At 34.8% G+C, this 16,419-nt stretch overlaps 1 protein-coding gene across 1 annotated transcript; it reads right to left on the reverse strand.

Moving 5' to 3' along the window:
• Nucleotides 1-1,825: 1,825 nt before the first annotated feature.
• Nucleotides 1,826-11,349, reverse strand: LOC132556424 (deleted in malignant brain tumors 1 protein-like). The gene is made up of 9 exons (XM_060220836.1): nucleotides 11,244-11,349; nucleotides 9,948-10,124; nucleotides 9,417-9,504; nucleotides 7,633-7,760; nucleotides 5,565-5,723; nucleotides 4,158-4,226; nucleotides 3,860-3,970; nucleotides 2,317-2,435; nucleotides 1,826-1,858 (listed from the first exon to the last, which is right to left on the reverse strand). Exons 1-9 carry the CDS (start codon nucleotides 11,347-11,349, stop codon nucleotides 1,826-1,828), a joined length of 990 nt encoding a protein of 329 aa, XP_060076819.1.
• Nucleotides 11,350-16,419: the final 5,070 nt, after the last annotated feature.

Below are 16,419 nucleotides of genomic sequence, written 5' to 3' on the forward strand. Positions count from 1 at the left end.
ATGTTAGCATTGACAGCAGGTCATGTTATAGATAAACTGCTGTATTTATCAATGTCCATGCTTATGTATATATGTCTTGTTAAAAAGATGAATTGTCACATTGTAAAATAGTTTTTTTTAGATATATTGACAATGTCATGTCCAGTAAAAACAATGAATTCAGTTACTATGACCATCATATATGTATACACACCAGAACTGGAAATCATGGACACAACACAGATAATTTCTACATCATCCACTACATGTACCTAAATCATTTCCTACAATGAAACCATTAGGAACAGCCTTCAATCAAACTGGTAGTTGTGAATTTTCCATTTCTATAAAGTAAAATCTATGCTTCCTCAATTTCTGATGTTCAGGAGTCACAATTTCCAAGTAAGATATTTCTTTACATTTATTCAAGATTTGAAAATTTCAAAATCAATTTTTGAATCTAATATTTTGAAATACTGTTCATACCAAACAACAGACATTATCTAAATACATACTTGTGTGGTAACTATACAATAGAAATGATTATAGTATCTTCTTCCTTTTCAACCACCCTATCGCTCTTTATTTAGAAGAACTAGAACCAGATACTAGAAGCCTAGAGTTTCGAAAAATGCATGGTGACGGTCAGATGTGTTCCATATGGTTATCTTGCCTGGTGGTTTTGTTATAAACTTCGTTCTCTTTATGGAACATGACACTACTTGCATTGATGTATTTGAACTGACCAAGATTTACATGGTGAATGTCGTCGTTGAAGACATTACTGATCATATTCTCCTTGTATTTTTAAAAATTCCATCAGTTATCAGTATTAATATTTTATTTATGTTTTGTTCTTATTTCTCCGATTTTACATTTAGAAAATATCCTGTTGGTATGTCTGTACATCTTATTTTCTCATGTTTTGATTTAGTCATTTTGAAATTAATGTTTTGTTGGCTACACTTATACAATCAGTGTGCAGCATGCAATCAATCAATGCTTTCAGTTTACAGTAAATTATATTGAAACTTGAAAAACTGGATAATTAGGTTTGATATAATATACATCAGTTACATTGTATAGTGTTTGTTGAAAACATCACTTTACGAGATATTTCGATGATAGAAAATAACGATCAGATATTTCAAACTACTATTTTTCAGAATTTAGCGAGGCACATAACAACTTATCCATACATGTAATTTTTGTTTTAAATTAGATGATTCATGTGTATGGAATCAATTTCTGATCAATGGGTTGTGATTCACCAGTTACAAAACTGTGACATTTGTAGTTTTCAATCAATGACAAAAGTGATTTGTTTTGAACATAGCACATTTCGATTTCTTACGACGGAGATTGATATGGTAGACACCATATATAAATGGTTGATATTAATTATAGGTGAAGAACCTGTAAAATACATTTATGATTTAATAGTTTTGACACCTGATTAATTCACCTTCCTTATACTTGATAAAAATTGATGTAATTTATATAGAAATCTGGAATAGAAAATAACAAATTTACTTTTATTGAATCAGAAACATAAAAGATTCTGGTTAGATGTCCCTTGATATATCAAGCTTATACTTTTCTGTTTTTATCGTAAGATTCCATCAGCTGGTGTTAAGTATAATTGAAAATCTGTATTATACGTCCCTGGTTAATGTGATAATTAATATTTATTAAAATCTCTTTTTCCTTCAATGAAATGGTTAACTGCACCGAAATATTCGTAGAATGACAACAAGACCAATCTGTGGTCTATGATGATTGTAATATGTTAATATTCACTGTGTTGTACATTCACCACTTGATCTCCTCATGGAATGTTAGCTCCCTACCACAGGTTCAAATTGAAGTTGTTTATGACCTGAAATGAGATAGAAATTTCTTACAAGAATAATTTATCATAGGTGTTTATGAGTTTATTGAACAAAAAAAAAGTAGACAAGTTGATATGAAATTATGCATTATATATTACTTTGTTGATATTTACACTGTATATACATATACAATATATGTTTATATCATTTACCTATACTCTAACTGACATAAGTAAATTATGTAAAACATTTTCTTGATAATCTAAAAATCTTGCTCAATTCACAAAGAAGGTTATGTAGCAAAATGGAAATATACGACAGGAATTCATCCAAGCTCTGAGTTTAAATGATAAAAAATGTCAATTATCTACACCAGTTTTGTTTCTTATCCTGCATTCAACCAATAGCTATGATTTTCCCCTTACAATATTTTAGCATATACATGAATTCACTAAGATTAGGTTTTGTATATATTTGTATGGTATGAAATCTTATATTTACGTACATCCGGATACATTAAGATATCCCAGGATTGCCTATCGCATAAGAAACAGTCCTGGAAACAGTCCACGCCTGAGTAGGTACAACACATACCACATGGTGCTAGAAAATAATCAATAGCAGCTACATACAAACAAAATAAAAACATGTTTTGGATTCATCAATTTTATAATGATAGTGATGTATAATGATATTTGCATACGTATATAACATTATAGTGTGTTTGATTATTGACTTTGACATATGTTGTGTGTAAAAATTAGTCAATTAAAGTCTTGCAGCTGACTTGCACAAGACTGGGTAATGGAGTCTCAGCTTATACTAATGCTGTGGTAGAGGGTGGCAAGGGTTTTGGGATGGGATGTAATCGCATGGTTTACTTCTGCAGTGGTACAGTTATATAGAGGGTAATGGAGTCTGGTAACTGAATTGCACAGTGGTTGCTAAAGTAAAGCATTTTTGTGACTGATTGATAGAGAAGTGTGTGATGGAGCCCTGTTGCTTACTTCAGCAGTGTTAGGGGGTGATGAAGTCTCAGTGCTTACTGAAGCAACGGTAAACAGATAATGGAGCCTTATTAAATACATAGACTATGGTAGACATGTGATGGATTCTCACTGAATACTTAGGCAGTGTTACATGGGAAATGGTATGTCTTTGTTCACTAAGGCAAAAGTAAACATATAATAGTCTTGTTGAATACTTAGACTGTGGTAGACAGATAGTGGGTTCTCACTGAACACTTAGGCAGTGGTAGTCGGGTAATGGAGTCCCTTGCCTTACTACGGTGGAAGACAGGATATGGAGTATCAGAGTGTCGGATGAGTAATAGAATCTTGTAGCTGGCTTAGCCAGTGGTAGAGGGAGCAACAAAGTCTCATTGTCATTATCCTGTCAATTGTTAGGGAGATAATGATGTCTCTTAATCTTGCAGTTCTAGATAGTGTAATAGAGTCTGGTAGCTTACTATGTAACTGAATCGCACGGCTTTCATACAGTGGTAGATGGGTAATTGAGGTGTCTTACTCACATGGTGTTAGAGGGGGTAATTGAATCATATAACACACTCAGTGGTAGATGGGTAATTGAGGTGTCTCATATCTTACTCACACAGCGATAAAGAGGAAAATGACATCTCGTGTCTTACTCACATGGTGTTAGAGGTGATAATTGAATGGTATAACTTATACAGTGATAGAAGGGGTAACAGTGTCTTGTAGCTTACTGCAGCAGTTGAGGAGGTTATGGAGTCTCATACATAAAGATGATTATGGAGTCGTGGAGCTCTCTTACCCTGTGGTAGAGATGGTAATGGTGTGTATTACTTTACTTACACAGTGGTAGATATAGTAATGGCAGTTAATGAAATTTTATAGATTTCCTAAGCAGTGGTAGAGTGGTGATGGAATCTTATAGATTTCCTAAGCAGTGGTAGAGATAGTAATGGAATCTTATAGATTTCCTAAGCAGTGGTAGAGTGGTAATAGAGTCTCGTATCTGATTTATACAGTAGTGTAGGGTGTATTGGTTTATCGTAGCTTACTTACGCAGTGACAGGGGAGGTAAGGGAATCACATCTATCCGTGATACTGGAGGAGACACAAGTGGATCAATTTTGGATTCTTCCGGTTCAAGAGTAGATACTGTAACCTGTTTTGCTATGAAATGAAATATTATAGTTATCAATCAATAGATGTATAGGATTAACATTTCATTGGTGAAAACAATAGACATTTATCAGTTTATCATGAACGACAAATCTTTGGATTTAATGACTACCGGAGGAAAAATGGTCTAAACTGAAATGTAGTGAAGTGCATGTAAAATGCTGTTACAGTGACTTACGTTTTTCTGTTACAACCTCCTTCGTTTTCGTACGAGATTTTGGTTTGGTGACTGTCCCAGGTTTTCGTACTAGACGGAAAAATAAATTTGAGAGCTGTTATCTTTATACAAGAAAAAGTACATTTTACGCAAGTAATAAATGAAGATAAACGAAGTGATGTTTGTGGACTAAACTCATTCGTTCTATCATTTTTGCAATAATTAGCGGCTTTAAATCTAAAATGCAAACAACACAAGTCTGTATTCAGAGAACCCGATGTTGAATCCACACTTAAATGGAAGCATGTGCATGACAGGTATGTTCTTGTATATGCAGATGAGCGCTTGTTTCTCAAAACATCGCGATAACCAATGGTTTATGAAAAATTTTAATTGTTTCCACTGAACAAACACGAGTGTTGAATGCAAAATTAACACTCCAAACATATCATTCCGATTCGTCTCCGTAAAATAGTAGCCGTGAAATAAACAAATTCTGTTTCCGATTTTCTTAAATTCATTTTTGAAAATTTTCACCAACTACTGGTTACATTGTATCTCTAAGCAGCCTTTGAACAACTGATAATCTCTGCAGACATATTTCCTTATAACAAATTAAAGAACTAGGCTTGTTCGATTGCGAAAGAAAATCTGCCTACATATTATCCGATCTTTCCGAAGTCTGAATACTGGTTAATCTTTCTTTAGTATTATAGTAAGTAAGTTTGCGTATCACTGATAAGGTTAAGGACCTCCTTGTCTTGGATACTTAAACTTCACAATAATCCATACAATCATGTTTTTATTGCTGGCTTGTCTAGCTGTTTAAGCAAACCTTTGTCCAAACTACTTACTACTATTCTTAGTACTATCAAATCTAGGTTGCAGTCTTATTGTGATACTGTCTGCTCAAGAAGTGGAAACAAGGGCACAGAATGGGAACGCTTATAAAAAATAACATTTGCATTTTGAAAGCATTTTATATAATTCTAGTGTATCAATAACAAAGACGAGAATATTTATGAGGAATGAAATAGATCTATTTCCTCTACATTAGATTTTGCATTGACAAAGTGGCGGGAAGTCATTTGACATAAAAAAAACCCAAAAGTTGGAAAACAAATAACAGATACTGAGAATGATTGGGAATGATTTCTAACAGGCGAAATGGTATGAAGTGCAGCCGTTAATTTGGATTTGAGTATACAGGATGTGAAACTCCACTTAACATATAATTTTTAGAACTGAAGCATGGTGACATTGCTCCAGAAGATTAACAAAATGTACATAAATGTTAATCAGAATGCTACACTAGACGTGTTTGACTTGTATTCTGACCATTGTTACTCCAACATACCTGTTCTGACCTCGACTGTCATTATATGTTACGCGATTCAGTTACCTCATTATACGTAATTGATACGATACCCGACGAGTATTGAAGAAGGAATCCTGTCCGGGTCTCGGAAACATCACTGAAGAACTCCAGGAATACCTCCTTCCCGGTCACGTTGAAAGACAAGTTGTCCCAGACGTTACTTTTACACTTTGTAAAAACAGTTGTTGTTGTTGAATTTTCTTTATTTTCTACGAAAGCACAAAATAAAGCAAAAAACAAACAAAAAACAAAAACAAAACATTTGCATCAAAAACTCTCGTCTTCATAAATGACGACGTGAGATATTATACTTCAAACAACTCAGGAGGTAACACTGATATATCGACCAAGGAAATATTGTTGGGAATAAAGCTTTACATTCTATAACAGATGTCTGAGCTTTTTACTTTGTCACTGTTCATGTTTACATACTGGTGTAGACTTTGTCACTGTTCATGTTTACATACTGGTGTAGACTTTTACTTTGTCACTGTTCATGTTTACATACTGGTGTAGACTTTGTCACTGTTCATGTTTACATACTGGTGTAGACTTTGTCACTGTTCATGTTTACATACTGGTGTAGACTTTTACTTTGTCACTGTTCATGTTTACATACCGGTGTAGACTTTGTCACTGTTCATGTTTACATACTGGTGTAGACTTTTACTTTGTCACTGTTCATGTTTACATACTGGTGTAGACTTTGTCACTGTTCATGTTTACATACTGGTGTAGACTTTTACTTTGTCACTGTTCATGTTTACATACTGTCACTGTTCATGTTTACTTTGTGTTCATGTTTACATACTGGTGTACTTTGTCACTGTTCATGTTTACATACTGGTGTAGACTTTGTCACTTCATGTTTACATACTGGTGTGACTTTGTCACTGTTCATGTTTACATACTGGTGTAGTCACTGTTTTACATACTTTGTCACTGTTCATGTTTACATACTAGACTTTGTCACTGTTCATGTTTACATACTGGTGTAGACTTTTACTTTGTCACTGTTCATGTTTACATACTGGTGTAGACTTTTACTTTGTCACTGTTCATGTTTACATACTGGTGTAGACTTTTACTTTGTCACTGTTCATGTTAACATACTGGTGTAGACTTTTACTTTGTCACTGTTCATGTTTACATACTGGTGTAAACTTTTACTTTGTCACTGTTCATGTTTACATACTTTGTCACTGTTCATGTTTACATACTGGTGTAGACTTTGTCACTGTTCATGTTTACATACTGGTGTAGACTTTTACTTTGTCACTGTTCATGTTTACATACTGGTGTAGACTTTTACTTTGTCACTGTTCATGTTTACATACTGGTGTAGACTTTGTCACTGTTCATGTTTACATACTGGTGTAGACTTTGTCAGTGTTCATGTTTACATACTGGTGTAGACTTTGTCAGTGTTCATGTTTACATACTGGTGTAGACTTTTACTTTGTCACTGTTCATGTTTACATACATACATAGTGGTGTAGACTTTGGTGTTCATGTTTACATACTGGTGTAGAACTTTGTCAGTGTTCATGTTCATAGTTGTACATGTTTACATACTGGTGTAGACTTTGTCACTGTTCATGTTTACATACACTTTGTCACTGTTCATGTTTACATACTGTTCATGTTTACATACTGGTGTAGACTTTTACTTTGTCACTGTAGACTTTGTCACTGTTCATGTTTACATACTGGTGTAGACTTTGTCACTGTTCATGTTTACATACTGGTGTAGACTTTGTCAGTGTTCATGTTTACATACTGGTGTAGACTTTGTCAGTGTTCATGTTTACATACTGGTGTAGACTTTGTCACTGTTCATATTTACATACTGGTGTAGACTTTTACTTTGTCACTGTTCATGTTTACATACCGGTGTAGACTTTGTCACTGTTCATGTTTACATACTGGTGTAGACTTTGTCACTGTTCACGTTTCACTGTTCATGTTCACGTTTACATACTGTAGTGTCACTGTTCATGTTTACTTTTACTTTGTCACTGTTCATGTTTACATACTGGTGTAGACTTTTACTTTGTCACTGTTCATGTTAACATACTGGTGTAGGCTTTTACTTTGTCACTGTTCATGTTTACATACTGGTGTAGGCTTTCACGTAGTCATAGTTGCAGTCCTCGTCTCCCTCCTCAATATCATGAAATAGTAACTCTATATAAAGGTTGTGCCTTTTCGACAGAGCCTGGATTGTCCAAAAGCAGGTCTTGTTTCTGGATATAAGGAAGTAACTCATTAAGTTTTAGCATTAAAAGACAAATGAATAAAACACATGAAATTTCCAAACCCAACTCCAAATGTCGTATAGAATCACCTAATAAATATCACAACGTTACCAGGATGCGAATACAATGGCGTTGTTGCAAGTGGTACAGCTGTTAAATTGTTTAAATCAAACAGGGTCAACATACGATCGTTCACGAAGCCGCCGACCCCGTAAAACGACCAATAGGATTGACCGTCGTATACGATTGCCGCAGTAGACAAAAGATAGTTCCCAAACATTCCGCAACATGTTGAAAACCGACCAATTGAAAGCGTCCATAGATTTGACCTATTCATTGCGACGTAGCCATAACAATTGGACCATAGATAACGTTGTTGGGCCTACAAGAAAACAATGTTCTGTATTCAGTTGAGTCTTGATTATTTTTCTGCGATATGATGCGTCGCAAAACGGAATGTCTTACTGGGGGAACTTCAATTATTTCGGGCGAATTTTGTGGAGGAGGAATCGTACCAAATTGTGATGAAAATGTAATGATGAATGACTCCACGTCCGGTATCGTAGAGAATGTACAAAAGACACGCAAGTGAATAGCACCTTTTAATACAAATCTATAGTTAGATACTGTAGAGCCAAATAATGAATATATTACGGCTGTTTCGTCGTTTTATGGCTGGCCATTGATGCTAAGGGAATCAATTTTGTAGCTCAGGAGAAGACCGAGGAAAATCCAAAGTGATCAAAAGAAAAGTTAAAAACTAGACAGAGAGGTGCACTAGCCCCCTTGATTAGATAAAGTTCGGAATTTTTATCTATCAAATGATTTTAGAACAACGTCAAGTGCATATTCTAGACCGTGCCGTAATTTTATTGAATTAGAAATGTGACGTGCAGGTTACGGCAAACCTCGGAGATTTAAAGCCCACCAATGGTTTCTGCCACCTGCTATATGTGTCTCAAAGATTGTGCAAAGGACACACAAGCGGATAAGATATTTTAATACAAATTTAGAGTTAGATACAGTAGAACCAAACAATGAACTAAACTGCACCATACAGCTGTTTCGGCCTTCTAAGAGTCGTCAGTGATACCTAGAACTATCTTGCAGCAGAATAAGGTGCCAATGATAGAATGAGGATCAAAATTTCCTGTGCAACACACCAGAGAATGTCACAATTAGCCGTCAGTCTTGCAGGAGAATGCCCAAGCATTACAAAAATAAATGCAGAAACGTATCCGCTGTTTATCGAATTCCATGCGCCAATGCTGTTTACCTCGCAATAAGTAGCCATAGTCGTTACTACCGGTATCACATTTGAAATTGACCCCACCATTCCTTAACGTCTAATAAAGCCAACTGAAAGCAACGTTTTTCATATAACCACGCCGGCGGTTGTATCTTAATCGATCTCTTTATTCGTGTATGATTAATAAGGATTTATAAAGAGACTGTGTAATTAGTCTCAACTTAACGGCTCACCTCTCGTTATTGATCTAATATATATGGCACGCGCATTTATAAATAACACAAAAGGATACAAAGGAAGATACAGAAAACCAATTATCAATTTAACAGGTGAGAATGAAATAAAGGAGTAATTACATATTAGTTAAATAAGTGTGTTAGACAGAATTAACATACGGCGGGTATCCATCTGGAAATCCTGGTGACGTCAGAAACTTTGGACTCGTAGTAGCCAGCAATGTTTCGTTCTGACAATCCAATGTAGCTGTGAGATTCAACAGGAAACGATTAATGATAAATAGTATACAGTCAAAGCCTTGTTTCAAAAGTGTATGAAGATTTTTTCATCGTCGCGTTTGAATCTAGCTCGTCAAATGTGATCAACAGTATTTTGTACATTGTTGTATGTACTAATTCTATTGTCTAATTCATAGATATATTATACGCATATGTTGTTATGCAGTTATCTATTTCACTAGCTTCAAACAACTTAACGCGTAATGTATATATATGTAGATACAAAATGTATTTATGTAAAGAAAACATCACCTATATGGTAACATTTAATATATACATAAGGCAAATCCGATAAGTACATTTCTGTAGACCACTTATGGCAATAGCAAAGACACACACATATATGTCACGTTTCAATACTAAAGTGTAACTATAATTACTTAATATTTCTTTCTGACGATTTTAACTCACGCTTTGCGGTAGTGATAGCCAACAGAAAGATGGTAAAACCTCTCTCTCCCTTCTGTTTTTTATTCCCTGATGTAAAGACCACCAACGCTTTTCCACTCCTCGCGTCCTTTACATCAGTACTGCCGGATTGGTCGGTGAAGTTGTATACAAGGGCAGCGGACAGGTTCTGGAGAGGGCCTTAACGTATATCAATACATTCAATGAATGCTCTTGATAAGGCCTTAACACATGTCAACGTATTCTATAACTGCTCTGGGTAGGGCCTCAACATATGTCCGCACATTGTATGACTTTTCTGGGTAACGCCTTAACACATGTCAACACATTGTATGACTGCTCTGGGTAGGGCCTCAGCATATGTCAACACATTCTATGACTGCTCTGGGTAGGGCCTCAGCATATGTCAACACATTGTATGACTTTTCTGGGTAAGGCCTTAACACATGTCAACACATTGTATGACTGCTCTGGTAAGACTTTAACACATGTCAACACATTGTATGATTGCTCTGGGTAGGACCTTAACACATGTCAACACATTGTATGACTGCTCTGGTAAGGCCTTAACGCATGTCAACACATTGTATGACTGCTCGGGTAAGGCCTTAACACATGTCAACACATTGTATGACTGCTCTGGTAAGGCCTTAACACATGTCAACACATTGTATGACTGCTCTGGTAAGGCCTTAACACATGTCAACACATTGTATGAGTTTTTAAGGTAGGGCCTTAACACATGTCAACACATTGTATGACTGCTCTGGTAAGGCCTTAACGCATGTCAACACATTGTATGACTGCTCGGGTAAGGCCTTAACACATGTCAACACATTGTATGACTGCTCTGGTAAGGCCTTAACACATGTCAACACATTGTATGACTGCTCTGGTAAGGCCTTAACACATGTCAACACATTGTATGACTGCTCTGGTAAGGCCTTAACACATGTCAACACATTGTATGAGTTTTTAAGGTAGGGCCTTAACACATGTCAACACATTGTATGACGAGTATTGATATTGACGTTATCCTTAGAATTAGAACAACACGATTTCATTATGATAATATGTATTGTTCAACTGGAAAATTTTAGATTCATAGAAACATATTTACAAGTGGAATTTTAACTTCATTTACGAAATAAAATCACAGGAAGCATTCACAACCTATTTTTCCAAATTATGTGGTTTCATAAATTTCGTATGGAATTTTACTTTGCTTCTGTTGGACAACAATTACGTTAATACACTGTGGTATTATACAACAGAAAGAAGTTTATATAGGGAACATACCGTCATATATGCTTATGAAGTCGTCATCCCCTATCCAAACTCCCTTTAACTGTACCAGGATATGAGCTGACGGGTGTGGTGAAAATATTTTCCAAGAGCAGGTCATGTTGCTGGAGTAAATAAATGTATCTTTTCTTAATTTGAAGCAATGACATAAGATAGCAATTTGTGTTTACAGCATTATATTATGTTCAATTGAGGGATATTAATTTACAGATTTCATCCGACGATTTGGACTAAATACAAAATACAAACTCTATAATTCTAAATGTTTATTTTTGTAATATCGCTGTTAACATGTTGACTTTATGAAATAAATAAAAATGAAAGTCCTTTATTAGGGACAAAAACCATTCCAAGTTGTTGCATGGAAGATGGTGATTAAAGTATCAAAAACGTAACAATAAGAGGAGCAAGCTTTGTCCGTATACTAGCAGCACCAATTCATTCAAATATGAGGTCAACGGCCAGAACTACCATATCCTCCAGTCGGTATCCATCACATCGGCCAATGTAATGTACTTAATTACGTGTACCAAGTGCTATTTTTATGTTCGGGAGACCAAAACACAACTTAATCTCAGGATCAACAATAACTGATGTTCTATCAAACAGAAACGGCCGGACATTTCAACATGCAAGTTTAAATAGCCGTTTTTTCTGCCCTCCATATGACGCCCTTTGAAACTGGTGATCCTTGCTTTTTTGAGGTAGATATAGGTACCAGCTAAGATAAGAGTGACCTGATCACAATAAAATACTTTGGTAAATACAGTATTGTGTGTGATATATGGGTTGTACCAAGGTATTTCGGGACAAATAAAGTGTTCAATATAACAGCATTTTGTGAAAATATCTTTACAGTGTAGCCATTGAAGAGATCATTAAACTTAGGAATATTCATACATGTGTCGTTATACTTTAAACATTGAGAACATTTCCTATGTGAAGTGGCATTTAAATTATCCTCAATATCCTCAGATGAATAAAACGTAACCTCAGAATCATTATTACACTGAGTGTCGCCGGTTACGTCAGGTCGTGGTCTTTTTCTAAGATACCTAATATAACACTTAAGACAACTCTACAGCGCTCGAAATACAGGTAATGGTATTCTGTATCTTAGGTAGATAAATGAAGCAGGTATAGAAACAACAAAACAAACTTATGAATAGGTTAACTAAGGTGTAGTACTAAATGTACTAAATGCAATTGTAGTGCAAAGTAGCAATAGAAAGTTCCCGTTTGCTAAAGATCAATTCTATATCATTCAATGGTGAATTGATTCTAGGGAAATGTGTTGCCTGAACAACAAGTCTTCACTAAATAACAGCATCAGCTACAACAGATTAATAACGTTTATATGATTTTTTGTCTTAGTGGCATTGCTCATGTTTTGCTCATTAGCAAGCAAGTACACATTTCAATAAAATGTGTATTTAGTGGCTAATGGGCAAAGTTCGCCAGTTCATGGCCTCAGATGGTTGCCTCAGCTTCAGCTTGAATTTTGTAGGAGAGATATTACCACCTTACTGATTCATTAATGATGCACAGAACGCCGCTCTGATATACATTTCATATTTCATAAAAAGAAAAAAAACAAGAGCAAGTACAGGTCATGTGAGCCTTTCCTGTTTATAATCCAATGAGGAAAAGTGTGGTTTAATATTGTTTTCAATCAAAGGCACATCGAAATAATGAATGAAATTGAAATAAATCAATTTTTGGTTGAAAAAATAACACTCTGGATAAGATGTTAGAAATAAGAGTAATTTCTTGACTCTGCATTCACAAGAAAATTATTTGTAATATTTAGCTCAGAGAATGCAACATACATTAATGAAGAGGATTTGACTCAATTTGATAATTCAGTATATGTTTTTGAACAAGATTTGGGGTAAGATGTGCATTCTGCTTCACACCCAAGGGCAAAGATTAAAAAATAGGTCATATTACAGGCTATATGTGACTTTTGGATTTTTAAGCATCCATTCTTTGTTTATTGGGGTACTACAAATAACACCCAATAAAGATTAAATTGGGATGAATGCAAAAATTACATGACCGCGAAACAAGTCCTCTGAACTATCGAAAAAAATCGTATTGAAAAATTGTAAATATGAATCGTTGCCGTTTTCTGTAAGCTCATTCTTTTTCATGGGAACTTTAATCTAGCTGAATTAGTGGTAGCTTTTAATTAAATGTCGACGAAAAGATTAAGAGGTAAAGATTTCAACGTAATGAAGCCCCATAAGAATATATGATTTCACAGTATTATGTTATATGGTTATGTAAGCAAAGACAAGATGACACAGATACCAGTACCTGTTGAATCCCCCTGTACTGATGATATCAATTTCTTTTCTTTTATAGGCAGACAGCTCCACGGATTGTTGTGTCGGTTCGCATTGTGAGTTTACTGGAATGCAATTTGTCAAGGAAACTTAATAAAGTTACAAATGTAAATCAAGAGTAATAATGATGGAATTTGTCATATTATATGAAAAAATCTTAAGTTCACGATACAGGTAAGCATAGCGAAGTCTGACAATAAATTAAACGTTTATTCATGATAAAAGAATTCTAAACTTAAATATTATACAAAATAAGGTAGTGAGCGCATCTCAGTCATGTCTAGTTTTCTGAATATCCTTCCAGGCCTTCAGGTCTTCTGATTACAATAATCCTTATTTGATAGAATATTTTTTTCATCACATCATGAAATCGTTTTGTACATATGTCACTGATAATTATGCAATAAAACACTTGGAATAATGAATGAAATTTATAAATGAAAAAACTGCATCAAAGGTTTAATCATATCAAAGGCAAAAAGTGTGAAAACCTGGTAGGGACGTATTTCCTCTATCCTCTCTGATCTAAAATTATTAATTACCACAACATTTAACTTGATATATTGAATTTATTAAGGTATAAGGTACGATTATAATTTTGACTACACGTCATATTTCGTAAGTATCTAAATGTTATTACCAGGTGGCAGCAAACCTAAAAATATTCGCAAGCAAAGCTTTCATGCCGGCAATATTAAACGATTATAGAAAATACCACATACATAAGGAAAACATCTTAATTAACGCGTTTCATGCCAATTATTGTCTATAAATGTAGCTAAACTTGAACTTCATGTAGTAAGATTAATGTGTTGATATTTCTGTGAAATTCAGCTTCTATCAGAACGTTTGACTTCTCCACTCTATACACAATTAAACCTCATTCTAGATTGAAAGACCGTATTGTTTTCTGGTTATGAGGTTTTCCTAAGAAAGGTAAACAGAGGTACAAATACTATGGTTGTGAACTATAATGAAGCGTATATCGTGAAAAAGACGTCAAACTCGAAGAAGGAATATACGCAGGACGAAATCATCATAAAAATTATTGAGAATATCAATGTCGAGTTTGGTGGTAAGATCTTCTAACAGACTATTGGTGTAACTTTGGAAGCTGTGTCCCTCTTATCAAAACAGGTCACTAAGACCTTGCAATTCGGTTAGTTTCACTTTAAGATACATTGATGACGTCTTGTCTTTAAATAACAAGATATTTATTGATCAAGTCCATCGTATGTATTCACCAGAATTGGTGACAAGAGATGCTCTGCTACATCAGCCGCTTATCTCGTTCTTTCCCTACAGCGAAACCAACATGAACAGCTCTTCACCAAGCTGTACGATTAGAGTGATGATTTCAATTCAATTCAGAGATGCAGGGTTATGAAAATTAGGTTTGAATTTTGTCAATTGTCAAAAAGATCTCATTGAGAACTATACTACTTTTTTGTGCGATATAAAGACAGATGTGTTTGATGCTCGTTAGTTTGCCTGTTTGTTTGTGGTATACCTTGGGCTCATTTGAGATCGTGATATTACTTATATGGTTTGTTGAAGACTTACATGGCCCGTATCATTGTGGATGCAGAAGTCGCTTACTCTTCCAGAGTGCTTCATATGGAGTCTTCGTGAAAAGAATTCTTTTGTTCATATTTTGCCCTAGTTTAATTGAAATTGGATTTCGATTATGATTTTGCTCACGTGTCGGTATTTTCTGGAAGGTGTTGGTACTATTTAAGATATATAATAATGTGCGAAAGACACGCCAGCGAACAACACACTCTACAACAAACTCAGAGTCAGATAGTAGAGCCAAACAATGGGCTAAATTGCATCACACAGTTGTATCGACCTTCCAGGATTCGTCAGTGATATCAAGTGCCCAAATATTGAAGCCTAGATGGCGCATGAGTAAAATAAAAAAAATAAAAACATCATGATCTACAAGCAACTGTTCAGTCAAACGGTTGGTATATTTTGTTATCCATCGAGAACATTTTTTGGTTTTATATAGCCCCCAAAATAAAAACAAGATATCTCTTCAAAATTTAGTACACTATGTGTACACGTACACAGCTAATGTGAATATATCCTGGTGTAGGTAACCTGTTAAGTTATCCTAATAATTATCATCTATCTTCAAGAGAAATGTGAGGTAAAATACATTAACACTCATATATAGGATTCTTAGTCAGCACATGTTACTTTTATTTATAACAGCTTAGCACACGTCTCATGATTATGACAAACTTATTAATTTTACTTTCTATACGTTCCACGTCAGCAATTAAGCTTTTGTTCAGTTTTCAGAAAAGTATGATAGTGTTTTCAAAGTATAAAATATTCTTAAAGACGAACGTTAAAATTCTAGTTCGGACACACACAAATATAATAATGAGGTATAGCTTCTATATAAATATCAGTATCATCTACTTGAAGTATGATGCATATACATTATATATATAAAGACATTACAGACGTGGTAGACGACAACCTAATCTTAATTGAAATACAAATTGTTTAGTAACCGTTTATAATACACTAAAGACTCACAAATGGACAGCACCTAATTTGAAAATGAATACCCACAAGTCATCATATTCATAATTCAAATTCGATAATACCAGGGCAAAATATGATCAGATGAATATGAATCGTATTTCAAACAGTATCAAATACTATTTCACAACCTACCTTCTGATGCTAATACCACAAATAAAAGTGTAGTCGAAGGGATCAGCATTGTTCAGGGGCCCGTTTTCTGGGAGGATGTCTTCTGATTGTGTGTAGAGGACAAACTGCAAAATCAGGAATTAAGATCA

The sequence above is a fragment of the Ylistrum balloti genome, unplaced genomic scaffold (assembly GCF_031769215.1).
Source record: "Ylistrum balloti isolate Yb309-2 unplaced genomic scaffold, AGI_CSIRO_Ybal_v1 Utg370568, whole genome shotgun sequence".
NCBI classification, from domain to species: Eukaryota; Metazoa; Mollusca; class Bivalvia; order Pectinida; family Pectinidae; genus Ylistrum; species Ylistrum balloti.

Coding starts and splice junctions, on each gene's coding strand:
- LOC132556424 (XM_060220836.1), bottom strand. CDS start 11,349: ATGACCTGCTCTTGGAAAATATTTTCACCACACCCGTCAGCTCATATC. Junction 7,761..9,416: donor TTTCCAGATGGATACCCGCC/GTATGTTAATTC, acceptor CCTTATATCCAG/AAACAAGACCTGCTTTTGGA. Junction 5,724..7,632: donor CTACGTGAAAGCCTACACCA/GTATGTAAACAT, acceptor GTGCTTTCGTAG/AAAATAAAGAAAATTCAACA.